General features: G+C 47.6%; 1 protein-coding gene across 2 annotated transcripts; it reads right to left on the bottom strand.

Annotated features, from left to right (window-relative positions):
• Nucleotides 1-1,598: 1,598 nt before the first annotated feature.
• On the bottom strand, nucleotides 1,599-17,061 carry TSPAN16 (tetraspanin 16). 2 transcript variants are annotated; one of them, XM_024557046.2, is made up of 7 exons: nucleotides 16,993-17,061; nucleotides 14,070-14,267; nucleotides 12,012-12,086; nucleotides 9,864-9,971; nucleotides 7,131-7,283; nucleotides 4,949-5,032; nucleotides 1,599-1,989 (listed from the first exon to the last, which is right to left on the bottom strand). In XM_024557046.2, the coding sequence occupies exons 1-7, from the start codon at nucleotides 17,059-17,061 to the stop codon at nucleotides 1,942-1,944; spliced, it is 735 nt and encodes a 244-aa protein (XP_024412814.1). In that variant the 3' UTR covers nucleotides 1,599-1,941. The 2 variants fall into 2 exon arrangements, with proteins under 2 accessions (XP_024412814.1, XP_024412815.1); XM_024557047.2 differs by lacking the exon at nucleotides 12,012-12,086.
• Between the last annotated feature and the right edge of the window lie 5,645 nt (nucleotides 17,062-22,706).

Raw genomic sequence — 22,706 nt, 5'->3', positions numbered from 1 at the left:
CAGGTAGTACAGAGCAGGCTTCTCCCCGAAGTGCAGTTTGTGTGTAGAAGTGGCTGTTAGGCTCTTTTAAAAAATTTGAGTCCAGTTAGCCATTAGGAACCCTTCTTAGTAGGTGTCTTCCTTCCCAGCTTTCATATAAGACCCAGAACCGAAGTTTAAACCTTGGATACACCACTTGGAAGTAGCACTTGTGAACACCACTCAAAAGTAACACTGATGAACTCTTAACTACTCCCAACAACAGAAACAAAGGACCAGGACACGATTGGAACCTGAACGATGAAACACTTTCAGAAGAAAAGGGTCTGTTGTCCAGGAAGATTCAGTATTGAAACCTCTTAAATCTCGTTCCAAGCTCTGGATGGAGGAGACAGATTTGAGCGTTGCCTCCTCTCTCTTTGTTGGTGGACCTCTCAATAGAAGCTTTTTTCTTTCCTCAAAAGCTCGAGCCATAGTATTGGCTTCTATGCCCATTAGGCCTTGCTCGGTAACAATGTGGTACAGGCCTGAGTATTCTGTTAAACTCCCAGGGAGCTCCAGTGGACAGCCAGTGCTGAGAACAAGTGATTTATAGGAAATATGGAGGAGAGAGGAACTAGGTAAAGGCATCATAGAGCACCAGCCACAAATCCAGACGGTGTGGAATTCCCAGCATTCCACACTCTTCCTGCAACAAATCCAAGGAAGGTGGGGGCAGAGGAGGAAATCCAGAACAGCAGCATCGAAGCATTTGGAGAATCCAGTGCTTCTCAAAGTGTGTTCCCTGTGCCAGCAGCATTGCCCGGCAACTTGGAAGGAATGCAGCTCCCTGGGCCCCCTCCAGATCACCTGAGTCAGAAACCCTGGTCGAGGGTAGGGGAGAGGTGGGCTTTAACAAAACATCCAGAGGGTTCCAATGCATGCTCCCATTGCAGAACTACTGGATTCAAATACAAGGGACGTAGGAGACATGACAAACATAGTGTGTGGACCTTATTTGGATCCCAATTCAAAGAAACCAAATGTAAAAAGACATTTTGAGCTAATCAGGAACATTTGATGAGGGCCTGCACGCTCGGTGGTGCCGAAGAAGGGCTGCTCAGGGTCTCAGCTGTTGCCTTAGTCCATGCGGGCTGCTGTCACAGAGCACCACAGACTGAGTCACTTATAAACAGCGGGCGTTCATTTCTCACAGATCCAGAGGCTGAGACGTTCAAGATCAAGGCGCCAGCAGATTCTGGTGAGGACCAGTTTCTTAGTTCGTTTGTGAATGGTTTTCCTACTATGTCCGCACATGGTGGCAGGGGTGAGGGAGCTCTCTGGGGTCTCTTTTACAAGGGCACTAATCCCATTCATGAGGGTCCCACGCTCACGAACTAATTACCTCCCAAAGCCACACCTCCTAACACCATCACCTTGGGGATTAGCTCTCAACATAGGAATTTTGAGGAGACGCATGTAGTCAGTCTGTTACTGTAACGGCATTAGAGTTGTGAACACAAATATACACATTTCGAAAGATGTACTGATGTATGAATGGGTAAAAATGACATTGTCTGGGATTTGTTTTAAATTCATCAAGGGTAAAAAATGGGATAATTAAACAAGTAATGTCAAACTCTTGGTGACTGCTGAATCTGAGTTAGGCGTATATGGGGGTTTCTTTGAACAAGTGACCTTTTGTGAAAATTTTAATTTTTTTTCACATAATAATTTACAAAACAGTGCTGGTGCACGAGGAGACAGGTATGCCATCTCATTCAGGTACTTAGAACTAAAATCATTGCCAGCCAGTGTGGAAAAATGGAGCGAAGGAGGAAGGAAGGAGTCGGATGACGGGCGTTTCCCAAATCTGTATTCTCAATCTCCCTTCAAAAAGCAGCGAGTGACACAGAGAAACAGAAGTGAGGCCACAGCTCCAGCAGCCCCAAGGTCCCTGGCATCCCGTCCTCCCCAGGCCTGTCACCCCAGCTCGACAAACAGCAACAAGGTGGCAAGAATTCCTGGCAGCTGAAATGGAGAAGAAAGAAGCACTGAACCGACTTTAAGGACTTCTGGAACCTGAATCAAATTGGTTACACAGAGATGGAGAGCACCCCCTTCCAGAAAGGTCAGGGGCAGGGTTTTACAGACGGCCGAAGTCCATCAGCGCCAAGTTGGAGATAATTTTGGACCAAGTTGGAGATAAAAGGACCACGTGGGGGCTGATTCCCACTGGGACCCTGACTATTACTCCCTCCTTGTGGAAGAGGCCGTGGTATAGTTTGCAAACACATATTTAGTATAAATTTGTACAATAAAAAATACCCACTTTTAAATTACAAATCAGACAGATGAAACTCATCCATATCTTGGCTGGTGGTGATCTGCCAAAAAGCCCTGCTGCGTCCTGAAAAATCAGCCTGGGGGGAGCGCACGGGGAAAACTTCCCAAGGGCTCAAAATGCTGGAGAACGTCTCTTAAATGACAGGTTTATTGAGATGTAATTTGTATACCATACAATTCACCTTTCTAAAGTATACAGGTAAGGGGTTTAATCCCTTTACTTAAAAAAATATTTTTATTTCATTTAAAAAAATTTTTTTTTAAAGATTTTACTTTTAGAGAGAGGGGAAGGGAAGGAGAAAGAGAGGGAGAGAAACATCAATGTGTGGTTGCCTCTCGCACACCCCACGCTGAGGACCTGGCCTGCAAACCAAGAATGTGCCCTGACTGGGAATCAAACTGGTGACCCTTTGGTTCGAAGGCCCACGCTCAATCCACTGAACCACACCAGCCAGGGATAATCCCTTTACATTAAATGTATTTGCTGAGAAGGTGGGATTTATAACTGTCATTTTGCTATTCGTTTTCTGTTTGCCTTTCTTGCTGCTGTTCGTCTTCCTGTATGCGGCCATCATGGCTCCTTTTCCGTTAGATATTTCCTAGTGCGCCACTTTCATTCCCGTGCTGTTTCTCTGACTACATTTTAAAGTTATTTTCTTAGTGGTTGCCCTGGGGATTTCAATGAACATCTTTACTTTTTACAGTCTGGTTTGGATTGAGATAAGTTAATTTTAGTAGCCTACAGAAACTTTGCTCCCATGTAGTTCGTTTACTTCCACCTTCTTTGTGCTATTATTTTCATGTGAATTACATCTGTATATAAGTCATCAACACAGTTTTATAGTTATTGCCTTATGCAATTATCTTTAAATGAGATAGGAGAAGAAAAGTTTTAACAAAAATATATTCTTCTCCCTGGGGCTTATCTGAACTTGGCCCTGAGCAAAGGTCTGCTCCCTGGACAGGCTCAGGGATGAGCATAGCTCCACGCATCGTGTTTCCATAGTGAGTGGCCTCTGAGCGTCAGTAGTGGTGCGTGAAGAACTCCTCATCTCGTCCCTTGGGTAAGACTTCTCTCTCCAGTTGATGGCAGTAACTTCCCAGAACCAAAGGGCATTGTGCAAAGCCCCCGGTGCGCTCTACCACATGAGTGCCTAACAACAAACAACAGGGCAGCCCATCTCACAAATGAGGGGGGCTGTGGTTGCAACTCACAGCCAGACAGCAGGTGAGCGGAATGACTGGGACAGCGTCCGGAGCCCCCGCCCTTGCCCACCCAGGCCTCGCACTGGAGAGGTGTAGGCCAGACTCATCCGCGGGATGAAGAGGGCTTATCGCCAGGGTAAGCTGTTTCTCAACAGAGTCTGGTCTGAAGGCCCCAGCACCCATGTGCCCTCCCCATGCTTTCTAAGTGAACCAATGATGAGATCACCCTGCTTCAAATCACCTCCCCAGTTCTGTATTTCCCCTGCACACTTATCACTGTCATACATTTTCCAATTTCAAAATCGTATTTCTTTTCTCTCCGTGACAGCAGAGACGTTTGTTCCTTTAATGCAAAGTTCTATCCTGAGAGCCTACCACGGGGCCGGGACACAGTACCGGGCTTTGCCGCGGATGACGCACTCCCCTGTATAACGCCGGCCCACACAACTTTGGCCCAGACTTTCAAGAAAACCCTTTCATTTTAACTTTTAAATTCAATTATTCATTTATATTTAGAAACAAAACCAATTACTGTATTCCAGGGTATTATTTTGCATGTGGATATCATTATTGCTTCCTGGAGTTACACTTTTAATGCATAAGCATAAGTAAAAGAACTAAAAACATTTTTATAGATATCAAATTAGTACTATCGATGTATAACACATCCTTATTTTTCCCTCAAAAATTTGGGCAAAAAGTGTGCATTATACATGGCAAAATATAATAAGTGCTCAGTAAAGTTTGGGGAGTAAGGAAAAGGAGTGTTAGACCTGGCTGGTGTGGCTCAGTGGACTGAGTGCTGGCCTGCGAACCAAAGGGTTGCTGGTTCTATTCCCAGTCAGGGCATATGCCTGGGTTGCGGGCCAGGTCCCCAGTGGGGGTGCATGAGAAGCAATCACACATTGATGTTTCCCTCCTTCTCTTTTTCCAACCCTTCCCCTCTGTCTAAAAATAAATAAATAAAATATTTAAAAAGAAAAAAGAAAAGAGAAAGGAAGGTAAAACCTCTGGCTGGTTTCCTGTCATACTCAGAATCAAGCCAAGCCCCTCCCTGCAACCCCCAAGGCCTTATATGATCTCATCCCCTCATCTCCCCCTACTACCCTTCTCATTCATCCTGCTGCAGCCACAGGGGCCTCCCTGCTGATCCTCAAATAAGCCAAGCTTATCCCAGCCTCAGGGCCTTTGCACCACCTGTTCCCTCTGCCTTCCCCCCATACACACATGGCTTTTCCTCACCTCCTCAGACAGCCCCTCACTAATCTTCCCTACTCTATGACCATGTTTTGCTGCCTCCCCACTGGAACAGCAGTGCCACATTGCAGGGATTTTTGTCTTTTTGTCGCTACTGTGTCCCCAGGGCTCAGAACAGTGCTTGGCACACAGCAGGTACTCAGGAAAAGAGTTCCGTGTGGCCCGGGAAGCTGGGCCTTACCTGTACCACTGCTGCCCCCAGCGAGCCCCAACTCAGGCTGAAGCTCTGAGTCTTGGTTATTTTCAGGAGCGTGGGAAAACAGCCCTGTGGATATGAATGTCATAGCAGGCAGGTCCTGGTTAGGGGTTCACAGGCTCCCAGGCCCCGTCACTACCCACCCTTTTCAGGCCATGCAAACTGCTCTCAGATTCAGGGAGCATAAAGGGACCAAGCCACAAGGACCTTGGCTCCTCGTTTGACTGCCCCCCTACACTCCAGCATCTTCCCAGCCTCCTCATTCTTCCCACACCGCCCCCCTCCAGAACACTCCCCTCTATCCATTGGTGCTGGCATCCAACGGTGGCGAGAAAGACTATGGCCCCATGTCCCGAGGTATTACTAGCTGTGTGACTTTGGAGAGGTCACTAATCCCTTCTATGCCTCAGTTTCCCAACTATAAATGTGGATTAAAAGAAAGAATCTAGTCCTCACTGGTGTGGCTAAGTGGATTGAGTGCTGGCCTACAAACCCAAGGGTCGCTGGTTCGATTCCCAGTCAGGGCACATGCCTGGGTTACGGACCAAGTCCCCAGTGGGGGGCATGTGAGAGGCAGCCACACATCGATGTTTCCTTCTCTTTCTCTTTTCCTTCCCCTCTCTCAAAAAATAAATACATAAAATCTTAAAAAAAAAAAAGAAAGAAAGAAAGAATCTACACAAAATACATAGTAGGGGCCTGACACAAGGCCAGCCTTCAGGAACTATTAGTTATTTCTGAGTGTTCTTTATATATGAACAGTAGGGCTAACATGTATCCAGCACCTTCTCACTCATGTCTCACAACTACCCCATGAGGTAGGTACTCTTTTTCTCCATTTCATAAGTGAAGAAACTGAGGCCCACACAGATGAAGAGACTGGACACAGTGGGTGAGCAAAGCAGCCTCCTGCTGGTGATGGGGCCTCCACTTCCCTTCCTGTGGCCTCTCAGATGCCCCCACCTTCTAGGCCCCTGGTACTTCTTGTTTCTGGAAGCTTGGGCTACCTTGAACTCACTTGTGGCAGTTCAGTGCCCCACCCTTCACTTAATAAACATTAAGTGCCTACTGAATGCTAGGCACTGGGTGCTGGGTACCCAGCAATGTATAAAACAGACAAAATTCTTGCCTTGGTGGGGCTGGCATTGGAGCGGGGCAGACAGGTAAGAGGTGCTGATTAAGTGCTGGACAGACACTGAAACAGGGTAAGGAGCTGGAGGGGATGGTGATTTGGGGAGAGATCCTTTCAGAGAGAGGGGGTCTCAACAGTGTCACCAAGGAAGGGACAATGGAGGCAGACTAGAAAGAAGTGAGGTAGGAAGTGATTTAGAGGAACAGAGTTCTAGGCAGAAGGAACAGCCTTTGCAAAGGCTGTGAGGCTGGCACGTGCCTGGGGTGTGTGTGCTGCAGTGCGGAGGCTGGTGTGGCTACATCGGAATGAGTGAGGGGGTGAGTGGGAGGAGAGGAGGTTGTGCAGGGCCCACTGGGCCAGCCTGTGGCCCATGTTTGTCTCTGAGGCCCCAGCCTGGGCCTCAACCCAGCCAATTCCACGGGATCTGGCTCCCAGCATTCATTAATAGGAATTAATGAATGATTCCTACTTCTTCCCTCGGAGAAGATCATTGTGTTCATTGACCCATGACATAAGGCAAGAGGAAGCTGGGGTGGGGTTTAAAGCCCAGCTCTACCACTCCCTCACTGTGGGAAGCTCTCTGTGCCTCAGTTTCCTCATCTGTAAAATGGGAGAAGAGCTTGGAACGACGTGATGGGGATTGAATTCAAAAAGCGAATGCCCAATCATGTGGCCTTCCTTATTATTAAGATGATTACTTCTCATTGCTGTTGCAGTTTGAATTCTTTGTACTGAAGGCAGTGTGGCCCAAGCAATGCACTCAGGCCAATGTAAGGAGCAAATCCCAAATCCCAAAGCCACATGACCTTGGGCTGTTCACGTCCCCTCCTTGACCTTCACTCTCCCCATCTGTGACACAAAGATGGAAACCCAATGTCCCACGGCTGTGTGGACGAAGTGAGATGAGCACCCAATGAGAATGCATTTCTCTCCCCCAGCCCTTTTTGACTGGAGTCCCCACAAATATGCAATTTTTATCAAAGCCACCAGTCCTCAGGGTCTACCATGGGATCGGCCAACAAAACCTTGACACACCTCCTGGTAGATGACGTCTGTGGACACATCGTGCCCGTTGCAGGCCGCGGCCCTGATGGATTTACAGCAGCTCCTGGGGTAGGTGTAGCCGGTCCTCATTTCAAAGGAGGAGCCAGAAAAATCTGTGTAGTTCTTCACCCCACAGCACTTCAGCTGCAAAGAGGAAAATGAACACCTGAAGACTTCCTTTCAAATATTAAAATAACAAAAAACAATAGAAATCACAGTCACCGTGGCTACTATCTAGAGCAGTCACAATATTCCAGGGCCTGGGCTAAATGCGTCCCTCACCCCCACCCTCATGGCTCAGAAACCCTCATGGTTCTCGTTTTACTTGGGGTCGAAGCCGAACTTCTCACCATAGTGCACATGGCCCTACATGACCTTCCCTGCCACCTCGGACCCCCATCTCTGCCAACTCTCCCTTTTACTCACTCAGCTTTAGCACCACTGGTCTCCTTGATGTTTCTCAAACACAGTTAGCAAGTGCCAGCCTCAAGGCCTTTAAACGGGCTGTTCTCTCTTTTTGGAATGCTCTTTTCTCGAATATCTGCATGACTCTCTCCTTCACTTCATTCAGATCTCTGTTCAAATGTCCCTCCTCAGAAAGATCAGCTCTGACCCTTCCTAACAAGTTAGTCACAGCCACTGTATCAGTCAGGCTGAGCTAAGTGATGCTGCATAACAAACAGTTCCTCCTCTCCACCGTTTGTTTCTCTTCATACCACATGCCCATTAGTACTTGGCAGGGGAACTCTATCAAACTTCACTCGAGGACTCAAGTGGATGGAACAGTGGAGTTATTGTTCCACTATTGTGGCAAAATAAAAGAGAGCTTCAAAGACCCTGGCACTGACAGTTAACTGATTTGGCCTGGAAATGACACACATCACTTCTGCTTACAGCTTACTGGCCAGAACTCACCACATGACCTTCAGCTAACTTCCAAGAGGCCAGGACAGGCCATTCTACTGTGCACTGAAAATAGGTGCCAGATAGCACTTACAAGTCAGAAAGCCCCTTGCTCCCGACACCCTTCCCCTGGCTTCCTCATAGCACTTATCACCCCTTTGCCAATGTTTACTTGGTAAACGTCTCCCCTCTCAAGTATCAGCAAAGGAATGGCAAGGATTTTGCTTTTGTGCCCAGGTGTGTCACCAGAACTCTGAAGAGTGCCTAGCACATAGTAAGTGCTCAATAAAGATTAGTCTAAGGGCTGTATGAATGCATGAGAGATGTTCTCTACTGTCTCAAGCTTAAGAAGCCAAAACTGGGATGCAGGCAAGCTCCCAAGCCCCAGAGCAGTTCCTGGGCCCAAAACTAAGATGCAAAAAAGATGTGAAGCATCCCTGAGAACAGGCAAGGGCTTCCCCTTCCAAACCCTCCCTGCCCTTGACCTCAGAGGAGCTTAGATGACACAAGGAGGCCAGCCCTGCTCCTTAAGTAACCAAGATTCAAACTGTCAGTCTCATTAGCTCACACCCAGGCAGACAACTACTATATAAAAAAAAAGGGGGGGGGGTGTTGGCAAGAATGTGGAGAAAATGGAACCCTTGTGCTTTGTTGATGGGAATGCAAAATGGTGCGGCCGCTGTGGAAAACAGTGTGGAAATTCCTCAAAAAAGTTAAGCATAGAACTGCCATATGATCCAGCAATTCCACTTTTGGGTGTATACCTAAAACAGCGATTTTTCAGCCAGTGTGCCATGGCAGGCATGCTGGTGTGCTGCGTGAGTTTTTAAAACATGCCAACATGCGATGCCTGACTATTTAGTCAGGGGCACTGATCTCTTTCCCCGTAGATCATCAAATAGAGAATGACAACAGCCAACACGACCGCAGTCGCCTGGTGTGAACACATCAAATTATACTTAGTTTTTTGTCAGGTCAGCAAAAAATATCTATTTTTGGTGCGCTACAGAGTCTTAGTAATTATGTGTGCCACGAGATGAAAAAGGTTGAAAATCACTCGCCTAAAAGAATTCAAAGCAGGATCTCGGACAGCCAAGCAGGACTTGCACACCCACGCTCCCAGCAGCCTTGTTCACAGTGGCCAAAAGGCGGGGACAACTCAAGTGTCCTGTGATGGACGAATGGTTAAACACACTGTGCTGTATCCAGACAATGGAACAGTTTTCAGCCTTAAAAAGGAAGGAAATCCTGACACACGCTGCACCATGAGTGAACCCTGAGGACATTTTGCTGAGTGAATACGCCAGTCCCAAGGCGACAGACACTGTAAGACCCCACTCACGGGAGGTCCCCAGAGGACTCAGATCCACAGACACGGGAAGGAGATGGTGGGAGCTGGGACTGGGCGGGGGGAGGTGGGGGTTGGTGTGTAATGGGGGCAGAGTGTCAGTTTGGGAAGGTGAGAAAGTTCTGGAGATGGGTGATGGGGGTGGCTGCGCAAGGGTGTGAACGTACTTAATGCCACTTAAAAATGGTCAAGATGGTAAACTTTATGTTATGTGCATTTTACCACATTAAAAAAAGATGGGAACCTTGGCTAGTGTGGCTCAGTGGATTGAGTGCTAGCCAGTGAACCAAAGGGTCGCCGGTTCAATTCCCAGTCAGGACACATGCCTGGGTTGCAGGCCAGATGCCCAGTGAGGGGGTGCATGAGAGGCAACCACACACTGATGTTTCTCTCCCTCTCTTTTTCCCTCCCTTCCCTTCTCTCTGAAAATAAAAATATAAAAGCTTTAAAGAAAAAAAAAATATGAATCTCACCTTTTCCATGATCAAGTTCCAGTCCGTGGAATAGTTATCTGGCTCATTGTAACCTCTGTAATTCTTCTTCAAGGTCACAGAGTTGTGTTCCAGGGTCTCTTCTTCAGCCTCAAAGATGAAACAGGAAGCCATGAACACACAAAATAGCAAGGTGCCACCCTGGCTGGCGTGGCTCAGTTGGCTGGGCATTGTCCCACAAAGCAAAGCGTTGTTGGTTCGATTCCCCATCAGGGCACATGCTAGGGTTGCAGGCTTAGTCCCTGGACAGGGCATTTATAACAGGCAACTGATCGATGTCACTCTCACACATGATGTTTCTCTCCCTCTCTTCCTCCCTCCCTTCCCCTCGCTCTAAAAATAAATAAATGAATAAAACCTTTTTTAAAAATAGCAAGGTGCCCCATTTGGTAAGGCTTCTTGAGGACAGAGTGAGGAGGTGGGGGCTTCCCTTCTGCCTTCTTCATGATCCCTCCCCTGGGCTGTAGGTCTGCGCTGGAGGATGACAAATCAGGCTACCGTCAGCCCTGAGGGGGACATGTGGAGGGTCTCGGAGTCGAGCGAATCTGGTCACATCCACCACAAACCGGTTTGAATCATCTGCCCTTTCTATCGCCCACACACCCACTACCCTCCTCACTCGGTCGTAACTCGATTAAAGACGAGAATAGCCTCGTCAGCAACTGAACCTCTCTCGCTCTCTGCACACACACAAAAAAGGAACAAATTTAACTTTCTATTTTTTAAGTAAAGGTCTAAATTTTAAAAATTTCCCCTAAAGAGGTGATACAGTCGCATGGTTCAAAATTCACAAAGCACAGCAGGACAGACCATGAAAACTCTCCCTCCCACCTTTGCCTCCCAGCCAAGTTCCTCCCACCCCACAAAGACAACTGTCACTGTTTCCTGTGTCCCCAAAGAGACATTCTATGTGTGTCAAAGCAAGTATATTCTGTCATTTTTCTCCTTGCTGTACATCACTCTTGTTCTACACCTGGCTGTTCTCTAACAAGCGTAGCAACGGCTCTTGGTTCCCTGCTCGTGTCCCAGTGGCCTTTGTCATTTCTGTGCACGCTGTGCCTGGCTTCCCACTGCCGGCAACCAGGGCCTTCTGTGGCCTTTCAGCCTCATGCGTCCTGGGAGCAGCACTCAAGCAATGGCTGATGGGAGGTGGCGGGTCAATACCGCAGCTCCCTGACCCCTTGAGTGGAAAAACAGGCGTGTGTTCTACATTGCATCCCCAACACCCCCCGGCCGAACTGAGCCACAAGCCCACAATGTCACCTTTTATGGATCGTGTCCCCCTCCCTGCCTTACTTCCCTGTCCCCTACAAGTGCTTCTTGGGATCAGGTCTCAGATAAAACAGGAGCCTTCAAATTCCCAACTGAGCTGGCCTCTGGGGGGACTCAAATGAGGACATCACTAGGGCCTGAAGAACACACCAGCTTGTTCACAGAGGGCCTTCTCCTTCCTTCCTCAGCCCGCGTCAGGCTCTCTTGTGATGGTTGTTATAAATTACCCCCCAATAACGTTCACTAGGCTGGGGGCAATCCGCACACGCCAGTATGTGTGCCATTCTGCCCACGAACAAGCACATCTTTGGATAATTCCTAAAAATGGGATGGTTGGGTCAAAACATCTCTTTGTGATTTGGATGGATTTTGCTAAAGCTCCTTCTGTTTTCAGCGCATTTCAAAAGCCCCAACGACTTTTACAGCTGTTCCCACTACTTCTTACCACCCCACCACCAAAAGCAGGAGAGATGGTCAAAGTAACTTGGCCAGTTTCTTGAGGCCTTCAAGGGGAGGGCTGAGGTTTTGGGAGGCACTCATTTCTTTTTTTTTTTTTCAAACACACACAGTCCTTCCTTCCCCCTTTGCCCTGGAAGGCCAGTCTTGGGTACTGTATTTCTTTCTTTTTTTTAATTTTGTATTGTTATTCAATTACAGTTGTGTGCCTTTTCTCCCCAGCCCTCCACCCCACCCCAGCGGGAGGCACTCATTTCTGAAGGCCCAATCTCCCTTCCCGGGAACCGCTGTCACAGGATCTGCAGAGCCTGAGCGCCTCCTGGCCTGGGGTGTGGGTGTGGGGACTTCTGTTGATCCTGTTTTTTTCTAATGTGGAAGAGGGAGAAGCAGCACTGGACTCACCGTTGGGAGGAAGGCGAGGACCACTGTCCCGACAACGATTTCCACAGTGAGGATGACAACCATGAACAAGAAGTACTGGAAGACACAGAGTGGGGTGGATGGAGGCTGGGAGCCTGCTGGGTGGACCTGGCCACCACAGGCCACGTGACCTCCAGGTTCGAAAGACCTCACATCCACTGGGGTAAGGGGGTGTTATTTCCTTCATGTGTCACTTGCCTACATGTTGTCCAGGATGCCATCCCGTATTCTTAGGAGCCAGCTGGCTGGACCTCCATGTCATGCCCAACACTTTGTGGGTGTCATGGAGGCTTAAGTGGGGGCCTCTGGGTGAAGTAAAGGCTGTACACTGCAGATATCGGAGCGGGGCAGGGTGAGGAGGACAGAACAGAGGCGGGACTAGGGAAGAGCCTGCAACTCGCCTATGTGGGAGCAGTGGTGACAACTGAAGGGGAGGGGCAGGGGATGCCCAGAGAAAATATCGACATTTGCTGACTAGTACTTCCAATAAATTCACTTGTGCAGTGGAAAACAATGGGAAATTTGGCAAGCAGAGGGGAGGTCTTCAAGTTACCCACTCAGGAGGAACTGCCTCCCTCCCTGCACCTCAGTGTCCCCATCTGTGCAATATACAGACCCAGGGGACTGTATATTTGGAGGGACAGCTCCAGGGGCCATGGCGGAGTCTGTGGAGCTTCTTGAGGCCAGATGGAGACAAAGCAAGGTCAGCTCCTGGCTTCCGTTTTATCTATTTCCATTTATGATTATGATTATGATTATTAAGACCTTTTTGATAATTTAGGTTTTGAGTCACCAGGCTGGCCAATGTCAGGGCTTGTCTGACCTTGACACAGAGAGGCAGGAAAGTGCAGTGGATACACCCTGGGGGTCCCCCACAGCTCACAGGGGGTGGTCCACCATATGCTGCCTGGACTAGCACAGAGTCTCTGCACTGTTCCCCCCTCAGACAGCAGAGGGCGCCCATGAGCATCTAAGTCTGGCACGTTCTCCTCTGCTCAGAACCTTCTGTAGGTCCCAACACCATCAAAACGACTGCTTTCCGGAGTGAGGTCTCAGAGGCTTTGGAGGGACAGATGGATTTGCAGATGGGTTGGATGTGGGGTGTGAGAGAGAGGACTCGGATTCCTCCAAGTTAAACTACGGATAAAATAGTGTCTATGTCATATTAAAGATAAAACAAAATATTGCAGGCACAGGGAATGCTCATAAATATTTGCTGAACATAAGAAAGAAATGAGAGATGATGGAGCTTCAGGGAGGAGGAGGGTGGGGACAGGGTACTCTAGGAGATGACTAGAATAAGACTCCCCCTGAGCCCCCCAAACTGAAGTAACTGGAGATTCGTAGCTGCGCAGTGGAGGGAGGAAAACAAACACACTGGAGACAGATTTAACGTAAAGTGGGATAATCTGCTCAGACAAGATTTTAAGGGACAAGGGAACGGGGAAGCTGGGAGCTGGATTTGGGGAACCGTTTAGCCAAGGCTGTGTGTGAGAATAAGACATGTAAAAACCTGAGACATGCCATCTGCATGATCACGCATGGAACTTTTATACCCTGTGTACTTGAACATGTACTTGTGCGTGTATGATGATTACAACAGTGTTGTGTTATTGGGGTGGAAAGAGCAGCCCGCTCAGAGCAGACCCAAACACAGTGGAAACTCGTGCAGACAGGAGAAGGACCCCAGAAGGGCCGCTCGGTAAGGGGGAAAGTATATCACTAACTAGGAAAAAATGAAATCAGATCCCTACCTCACACCGCACACATGGTTAAACTCCCAAAGGCTACAGAGCTAAAGGTGAGAAAACACATTTAAAATTATGGGAAGAAAGCCTAGGAGAGTATAATGTATGACCTTGGGCAGGGAAGGAGTTCTAAGTGAGACACAGCACAAAGGAAAAGATGGATGTCTTGATGCCATCAAATGGGACACCATAAACTCTGTAAGCCAGGGGATGGGAGAGATTTGCAGCGTGAGCAGTGAGGGATTTTTATGTGAGGGGGGAGTTTTGGGGTCTGCATACAAACCCAACTTACAAGCAAGAGAATGCATCTACTTTCCTTGATTGTTCCGTACCACCCAGCGAGGCCAAGCAACACCGTACTGCAGCCCATCACCAGACACAGGTGGGCAACGTGGAGCAGGTTTCTAGGGGACAACCCTAGGACTTCTGTGAGGACAGCCCCTTTGAACTTGACGTAGATGCCCAGGCCAATGAGGATCACGCCAGACATCTTTAGAACAGAAATGAGAAAGGGAAAGCCAGTTTGTTAGTTGTACACAAATAGAACTGTCTGGGGGGAAGGGGGAGGAGAGTGAAGGCCAATAAAATTAGCAAAAACATTTTTAAAATGATAATATCCTGTGGTAGTGAGGCTGTAGAAAAACATTCTGATACGTTGCTGCCAGGCAACAAACTTTTGTGTGGGGGGCAGGGAGGAGGAGGACACTTGCAATTTATATTTAAACCTTAAATGTTCTTTGGTAAAAATCTTTACCTAGAAATTCTATTTCTAGATATTCAGCCTAAGGAAAACAGTCATGCATTTGGCTTAGTCCCAGGAAGTTCATTAAGGACAAACATCAAAACTTACTGAAGGAATCAATAAGACAGAGTGGCTTGGTGAATCATGGGATGCAACGAGACCAGAGACTGTCACTTTAAATGACGCTGTGGGACAGGGAGATGGCAATTTTTTCCTGAAAAACCCCAGATATTCTGAGCTTTGCAAGCTGTACGTTCTGTTTTGAGCCCATGTAGCTCAAAAATAGCCATATTCAATTTGTAAACAATTTTTAAAATTTACAAATACATTTTATGTATCTGTCTGTCTGTCTGGCTGGCTGGCTACTTTGCTGACCTCTACTGTAGCGGAATGTTTTATTAATACAAAAATATGTTTTAAATGCCTTAATAAGTTTTTTAAAAAATGGATTGTCACCCTGGTTGGTGTGGCTCAATGGACTGAGTGCTGACTTTGGTGTTTCCCTCCTCCCTCTCTTTCCCCCTTCCTTCCCGTCTCAATAAAAGTGAATAAATAAAATCTTATTTTAAAAAGTGGATTGTCAGCGGTCAGGCCCTTTGGTACAACGGAGCTGAAAACTTACGCCCACACATGGACTTGACGAACCCGGAGGCCCTGCAGCAGGATTTCCCAAATGGCTGCGTGAGGATTGTCGCCCTACCAGAGGCTTTACGTGCTGCACGTAATTTGCATAAAGGTTTACATGTGCAAATTGGGTATATAAACAGTTCCCTGTTTTTCTAAGAGAGTGCAATTAATGCAATGTTGTGACTAAATACTTTTAAACACTAAAATATTTCTAACAGCTTTATTCATAATTGCCCAAAATTGGAAGCAACCATGATGCCCTCCAGCAGGTGAACGGGCAAATAAACTGTGGTACGTCCAGATGGTAGAATATTAGCGGGAAATAAAAACGAGTTTTCAAGCCATGGAAAGGCATGGAGGAGCTTTGCAGGCATGTCATTGAGTGAAAGAGGCCGATCTGGAAAGGCCAGGTGGTACATGGTTCTATGTGCACGAAATTCTGGAAAAGTCAAAACTAGGGAGACAATATAAGGGTCAGTGGCTGCCGGGGTTAGAGGGGAGGGAGGGATGAACAGGCAGAGCACAGAGGATTTTTTAGGGCAGGGAAACTATCGGGCAACAATTTCAACCCGTGTGCCAAAAGAATTTGTAAAACACGCAATACCTGACTGTTTGGTCAGGGGCACTGACTCTTTTCCCTTAGATTGTCAAACAAACAAACAAAAAAGACAACAGCCAACACGACAATAGCCGTCTGGTATGACTGAAACAAAATTATACCTATTTTTTGTCAGATTGGCAAAATGTAGAACACATCTTTTGGTGTGTTGCAGAATCTTAGTAATTAGTTTACGTGTGCCGTGAGAGGAAAAAGGTGGGACATCGCTGCACGTGGCGCTAAAATGGTGGCTACGTCGTCAAAGCTGTAGAACGCACAAACCCAGCATGTGAACTGTGGGCGTCCGGGGCAATGACGTGTCAGTGCAGGCGGGTCAGTCGCCACACACACACTCTGCTGGGGTGAGAGCACAGAGGGCCGGGAGGTGTACAGGAGATCTGTTTATCTTTTGTGCAGGTTTGCTGGGAACCTATAACTGCTCTAAAAAATAAAGTCTACTCAAAAGGGTGTACAGTTCATTTTTTTAGATTGATTTTAGAGAGAGAGAAACATCATTTTGTTGCTCCACTTATTTAAGCACTCATTGGTTGATTCTTGTAAGTTACTTAATATTCTTCTCTCTCCTGGTAGCCTGTCCTTATAACTGTTCTACTATGAAAAACAATTACTTCTTGAACAGTGCACATTTCAAGTTACTTTTATAGAAAGAAAAAAATGTTGACCTCACAGATGTGGCTCAGCAGACTGAGCACCGGCCTGCAAACTGAAAGGTCACCCAGTTGGATTCCCCGTCAGGGCACATGCCTGGGTTGTAGGCTAGGTCCCCAGCTGCAGAAGTGCTAGAGGCAACCAATTGATGTTTCTCACATCGATGTTTCTCTCCCTCTCTTTCTCCCCGCTTTCTCCTCTCTATAAAAATAAATAAATCAAGTCTTTTTTTAAAAATGTTTTGAAAAATTTAAAGGACCAAAAACAACCACTCCCTCCTACCCTTCCAAAACAATTTAGTTTTCTGCAAGATTTGACTTAGAGCCAAGCTCTACCTCCACTGCCTCTGAGCTCCCAGCTCACACTCCTCTGTGATTTCCACCAGCTCTGGGTCAGCAGAGGCTACGCCTGTTCCAGCATGCCCTGCTCCGCGTCAGTTTGCCCTACATCCCTGCTGCTTCCCTGGGGACCACAGATCTGGATGCCAATGAATTTGGATCAACTTATTTCTGTCTTCGAGGGAGTTAGCCATGGAGGAAGGGCTGCAAAGCCTGGGGGCCTGGGTTGTGACATACTTACAGCTATGAAGCCATTCAGGAAAACTGACAGTCTCTTCAAGGAAGAACAGAAAGTGTGGTTTTCAGCCATTTCAAACAGATTGGGGTGCCCCGGACATTTAAGTTAGCATCTTCCTAACCCTCTGGGCTACTTGGTTCCTTTGATGGCAGAGGTCTGGGGTGAGGGGCAGCACAGCTGACTCTCTCTGCCCTTCTTTGCCCTGGCTGCCTGACCATCTGCAGGGGAGGGGTTCAACTGCTACCCCTCTTCAGTCATAAGCCTTTATCACATCACAATTAGATGCCAGAGCAAGGCTCCCGTTGCCAAGGAACCAGGTGCCCCAAACTGTGTCCCTGCATGCCCCTCCAAATAGGATGCACGAGGGGTGGAAAAAGACATGGTCTGCCTCCCTGGTACCCCCAGATGCTACCGGGGTCCTGTGGGTCAAGTGCCCAGTGTTGACCACTTATGTGGTTGATGCTTCCTGCTAGACTTGGGGGTCCAAGGGGAAGGGGACTTGGTTCTCCTGTTCACAGCTGTATTCCCAAAGCCTGATCCATAGTAGGTGCTCAAGAAACCAGTGTGGGACAAATGAATCAAGAGGCACCATGACATAGGAATCTATCTACAAGCCACCAGGTCCCCAAAACTCCTTCCCACACATTAGCTCATTTGGCTCATCCTTCTCACAGGGCCCAGAGAGGCTGAACTAACTGCTTGAGGTCACATAGGAAGCAGGGTCATTGAAGCTGAGACAGTGTCATGAAGTTGGGAATGTGTGACTCCTGCCCAAGAACCCATCCTTTTCCATCTGAGGCTCATTCAGCCAAAGCTGGTGAGGTGATTGTCCTTGAGCTCATGTGTCGTTGATCACTGGGACTTTATGATAACAGAGACATAGAGAGCATTTCAGGGCAGAAATTGTGCGTGTGGGCAGAAATCCCACAGGCTCAGCTCCTGCAGCCCCTAACCCACATGGTCTCCCTGCCCCCCACACCATCCGAGTTCACGCTATGCCAGCCCTGTGCCCCCTCTGTCTGGCCCTGGGCTGGAGTGTGTCTGTGTGCAGGTCCTGGAAGGCTCAGGGCTTTCAGAATCTTCTGTGACCCCCCGGGGCCCAACTCAAAAGAAGAAAATACTTTACACTTGAATTAATCTAATGAATTTCAAATCTTCTGTGTCTTGGAACAGGTAGAACTAAGCAAGATATTCATGGAAGAACTGGCTCCTCTCAGGCCCATGGGCCATGTTCATAGCTAGGAATATGTCCTTCCACATCTTTCTCTAAATGGTCTTTTAAAATAAGGAGAGTCAACCCTGACTGGTGTGGCTCTGTGGATTGAGCACTTGCCTACAAACTAAAAGGTCGCTGGTTCAATTCCCAGTTAGGGCACATGACTGGCTTGTGAGAAGCAACTGATTGATGTCTTGCACATTGATGTTTCTCTCCTCTCTCTAAAGGTGAATAAAAAAATGAAATCTAAAAAAAAATAAAATAAGGAGCCTCAGAGTCAGGGAAATGGAGACACAGAGGAGGACAAGAAATGGGAGTGAAAGGGAGCATGGGAAAATGCAAGGTGCAAAGGAGGGTGGAGAAAAGGGGGACGCAAAGGAGGGTTGGGGATGGAAGTAGCGACACAACAGAGGGCGGAAGAATGAGGGGTGGATAAGGGCTGGGAGGGTGGGAGACGGAGGATGGTGTGATCTACTGTACGGACACGGAGGAGCGCCTACGTCTAAGGGGAACAACCTGGCTGGTAACTGGGAAAGGAGGACCCTGTGCGCTGTGCAAGGTGACCCCTCCGAGGCCCCGCCCCTCCCGCTACGCGCCCCGTGCTTCACAGCAGGTAGTGGCCCTGGTCTCGGTCTCGCGCGCCCTCTGGCGGCCTTCAGTGGATGCGCGGCCCTACATGTGCCCTGACTGTGGCTCAACCTGGCTCAACCTGCGAGCGTCGTGAGGGTCATAAAGCCCCAACAGTGTAATTTGTGAGAAAATGTAGGGACGAGCCCCACCCCAATAAGCCCCCCAACACACGTCCATTGAATTGATGCGACAGAATTGTGCAAGCATTCTGCAAATTACAGAGGCAAGTCTTTTGGTAAAAAAAAAATGCAGAAAACCAGTACAGTGACAGTTTAAAGGTTCTGAAAAACAGTTAAAAGCTCCTCTGGAAGTGGTGCCATTAGGAGGACGTTTAAATTCCATTGTAGAAATAACACAAGAGTCACTTCAATATTTCCTTAATAACAGGGCTTAAGGGTGTGTTGACATAGTCCTAGTTTATTTCTCCACATCCCTGGTCTCCTTCCTTATATTTTACAAGATGTTTCTTAAAAGCACAATTTGCAAGAAAAGGGAGTGTCCCAAATACACACACAGAGAGACACACACATGTTAATTTATGTCAGTAGCCCATGTTGGTCTGTGAACTGTCCTTAAATTCCTGGATTTCTCATCACCAGTAGCAACGGGGGGCTCAGGAGATAGGTTCCCCTGGTCGCTGTTCACGTCAAATTTGCAGCATTGACATATTTGTGTGTTTAGGGCCCACAAAACCTGGATCTACCTCTGACAAGAGGCATTTTGTGGTTTCTGGTATTTTAGGAACAATCATTGGGGGAGGAGGTGACAAATCAGAATCCGCATCCAACAGAAAAGTCTGGAGCTCAACAAAGAAAGGTGCCTGTCCACACGGAGGCTGGGCTACCTCACTCTGGAGTTCCCCGGCAGCAGACCTCAGCCCTGGCCAGGGATGAGCACATGGATGTTGCCAAGTTGTAACGCTGTGGGCTGAATCTTTGACAAGACAGTAGACGATCATAGTAACAAGCATTGCTGCCAATTGAGAAAGAAGCAGACAGCATTTCCACCATTAGGGATTTTTTTGTTCGGCTGGTTGGTTTTTAAAAATTCCAGGTATTTCATCATTGTCACATTCTGACTTACTTTTGAGCCTTTGTGCTCTGAGTGCTGAGGGCCTGCAGAATGGGATGGGGTGGGGGGAGACAGGAAGACCCCCATCCTATAGGGACACTCACTGTTCTCCTGTCCTCTTTCTATCTACATATAAACCCAGAATTTCTACCCCTTTAGCTCAGCAGAGACTCAGCTTCTGGAAAAGAGGGGAGTAAATTAAGGAACACCGAGAGATTTAGGATGATATTCACAATACTCAGCCACAAAGTACTGCCCAGGCCGCAGAGAGCCAGACAGAGCAGAAGGTGTCGGGGACGTCGACTCTGCCGGACTAGGAGGCCTGGGAAATCCTGATGAGACTTCAGGCAGGGTGGCTACTAGACCAGGTGACACTCCTCAAGGAGGCTCCTGCTTTTGTTATCATGTGGGTCTTCTTTTTAAAACGACTTTAAAATTTTTTTAAATTGATTTTAGAGAGAGAAACATTGATCTATTCTTCTGCTTACTTATGCATTTATTGGTTGACGCCTGTATGTGCCCTGACTGGGGATCGAACCCTCAACCTTGGCGTAGCAGGATGACATTCTAACCAACTGAGCAGGCCGGCCAGGGTTATAATTTCCTCTCCTGACCTGGTGGCCTGTGCCTGGACAGCCAAAACTGTTCCCATCCCACTGAAAAGCTCATAAATAGCTTCAGAGATTCTGCACCTGTGATGTCTCAGGAGGAACCTATAACAACTGCAAATGAGACTTTTTAAAGCATGTGAGGAGCGTTTCCCCTTCTAGGAATTTGTACTGCATCCCCGGCTAATGTGGTTCAGAGGCTTGAGCACCGGCCTGTGAACCCAAGGGTCCCTGGTTCGATTCCTAGTCAGGGCATACGCTTGGGTTGCAGGCCAGGTGCCTGGTGAGGGGCATACGAGAGGCAACCACACATTGAAGTTTCTCTCTCTCTCTCGCCCTCCCTTCCCTTCTCTAAAATTAAATAAATAAAATCTTTTAAAAAAATTTATACTACAGATTTATTCAAATGCATATAATCCAGGAATTGGCAAATCCACAGAGTAAATAGTTTTTGCTTTGCAGATCACAGCATCTTTGTTACCATTCTGCTGTTGCAGCCCAAACAACATGTGAATAAACAGCACACGAATAAATGCAGACAAATGGGCATGGCCGTACCATGATGGAAACAACAAAGGGAATGTTGTTTACAAAAGCAGGTGGCAGGATGTGGTTTCACCAACACCTACTCTAAAGCCTAGTTTGAGTTGGTAAATGAATGCGAACAACCTAATCGCCCTTCACAAGGGGACTGGTTAATTATGACAGGATCCAACCATAGAAAGTGTTACGGACCAAACTGTCACACACCCGCAACTCATATAGTCAGATCCCACCAGTGTGACTGTATTTGGAAGTCATTAAAATTAAATGAGGTCCTAGCCCCAGCTGTTATGGCTCAGTGGATTGAGTACCAGCCTCAGTCAAACCAAAAGGTTGCTGGTTTGATTCCCAGTCAGGGCACATGCCCGGGTTGCGGACCAGGCCCCCAGTTGAGGGTGAGCAAGAGGCACCCGATAAATGTTCCTCTCACACATCTATGTGTATCTCCCTCTATTCCTTCCTCCCTTCCCCTTTAAAAATAAAATCTTTCTAAATGATTTTTTAAAAAAGATTAAATGAGGTCCTAAAGGTGGGTCCCTGATCCAATAGGACTGGCGTCCTTATAAGAAGAGGAAGAGACACCAGAGACCCCTCTGTGCAGACAGGAAATTCCAAGTGAGGACACAGCAAGAAGCCAGGACGAGGATTCTCCCCAGAAGTCAACCATGGCACATTGACCTTGGACGTCTAGCTTCCAAAACAATAAGGAAATAAATATCTGTTGTTTAACCCACGCAGTCTGTGGTGTTTTGTTACAATAGTCCAAGCTCACTCAGACCCAAGGGATCCTCTGTAGCTGAGAAAATGAGTGCCGAGCACCAAAGCACTCAGGGACCTGCATGAGAAGAGCTCCAAGTGACAGTCTCTTAGGTACAGAAACAAGGCCCAGAGCTGCGTGGATGGAAAGCACAGATGCATAAACAAGTATGGTCTGTCCACGCAAAGGAATATTTTTATTCAGCCTTAGAATGAAGGAATGAAGCTCTGACACACCCCACAATGTGGACGAACCTCCAAAACATCGAGCTGAATGGAAGAAGCCAGACACCAAACGCAACGTGTTGTACGATTCTCTTGATGTGAAATGTCCCGAATCGGCAAACCCGTAGAGGCAGAAAGGGGTGTCGTTGCCAGGGGCTGGGGATGGGAAGTGGGGCTGACTGCCTAGTAAGGACGAATCTTCCTTTTGTAGTGATGAAAACGTCTGGACGAGACAGAGGTAGGGTTGCACAACATCGTGAACGTACTACATGCCACTGAACCGCACATTTTAAAATGGTTAATTGTATGTGTGTGAATTTCACATTAATAAATTAAAAAAAAATCTGACCCTAACCTCTCCCTATAAAAACAGAAACATTTTGATCTTTCCCAAACAGCTGCAGACCGGTGGAGCTTGCTGGGGATCTTTGAGGGAGGCTATAGTGCTTGTTCTTCGGATCTGTGTCCCTGCTGGCTGGCCAAGTGACTTAAGCCATGGCACTCACCTGGCAGGGCCTCAGTTTCCTTACCTGCCAAAAGATGATAATGATGACATCTGCTTCCCGGGTCACTGTAAGGTCCCCAATATGCTCCACCCAATAGGCTTAGCATGTGGCAAGACCTGAGCCAATGCCAGCCAGAATTGTCATCTTTTTAAAATTGTCAGT

The sequence above is a fragment of the Desmodus rotundus genome, chromosome 9 (genome assembly GCF_022682495.2).
Source record: "Desmodus rotundus isolate HL8 chromosome 9, HLdesRot8A.1, whole genome shotgun sequence".
NCBI classification, from domain to species: Eukaryota; Metazoa; Chordata; class Mammalia; order Chiroptera; family Phyllostomidae; genus Desmodus; species Desmodus rotundus.
Note: the sequence above shows the minus strand (reverse complement) of the source record. Positions and strands in the feature narration are given on the sequence as shown.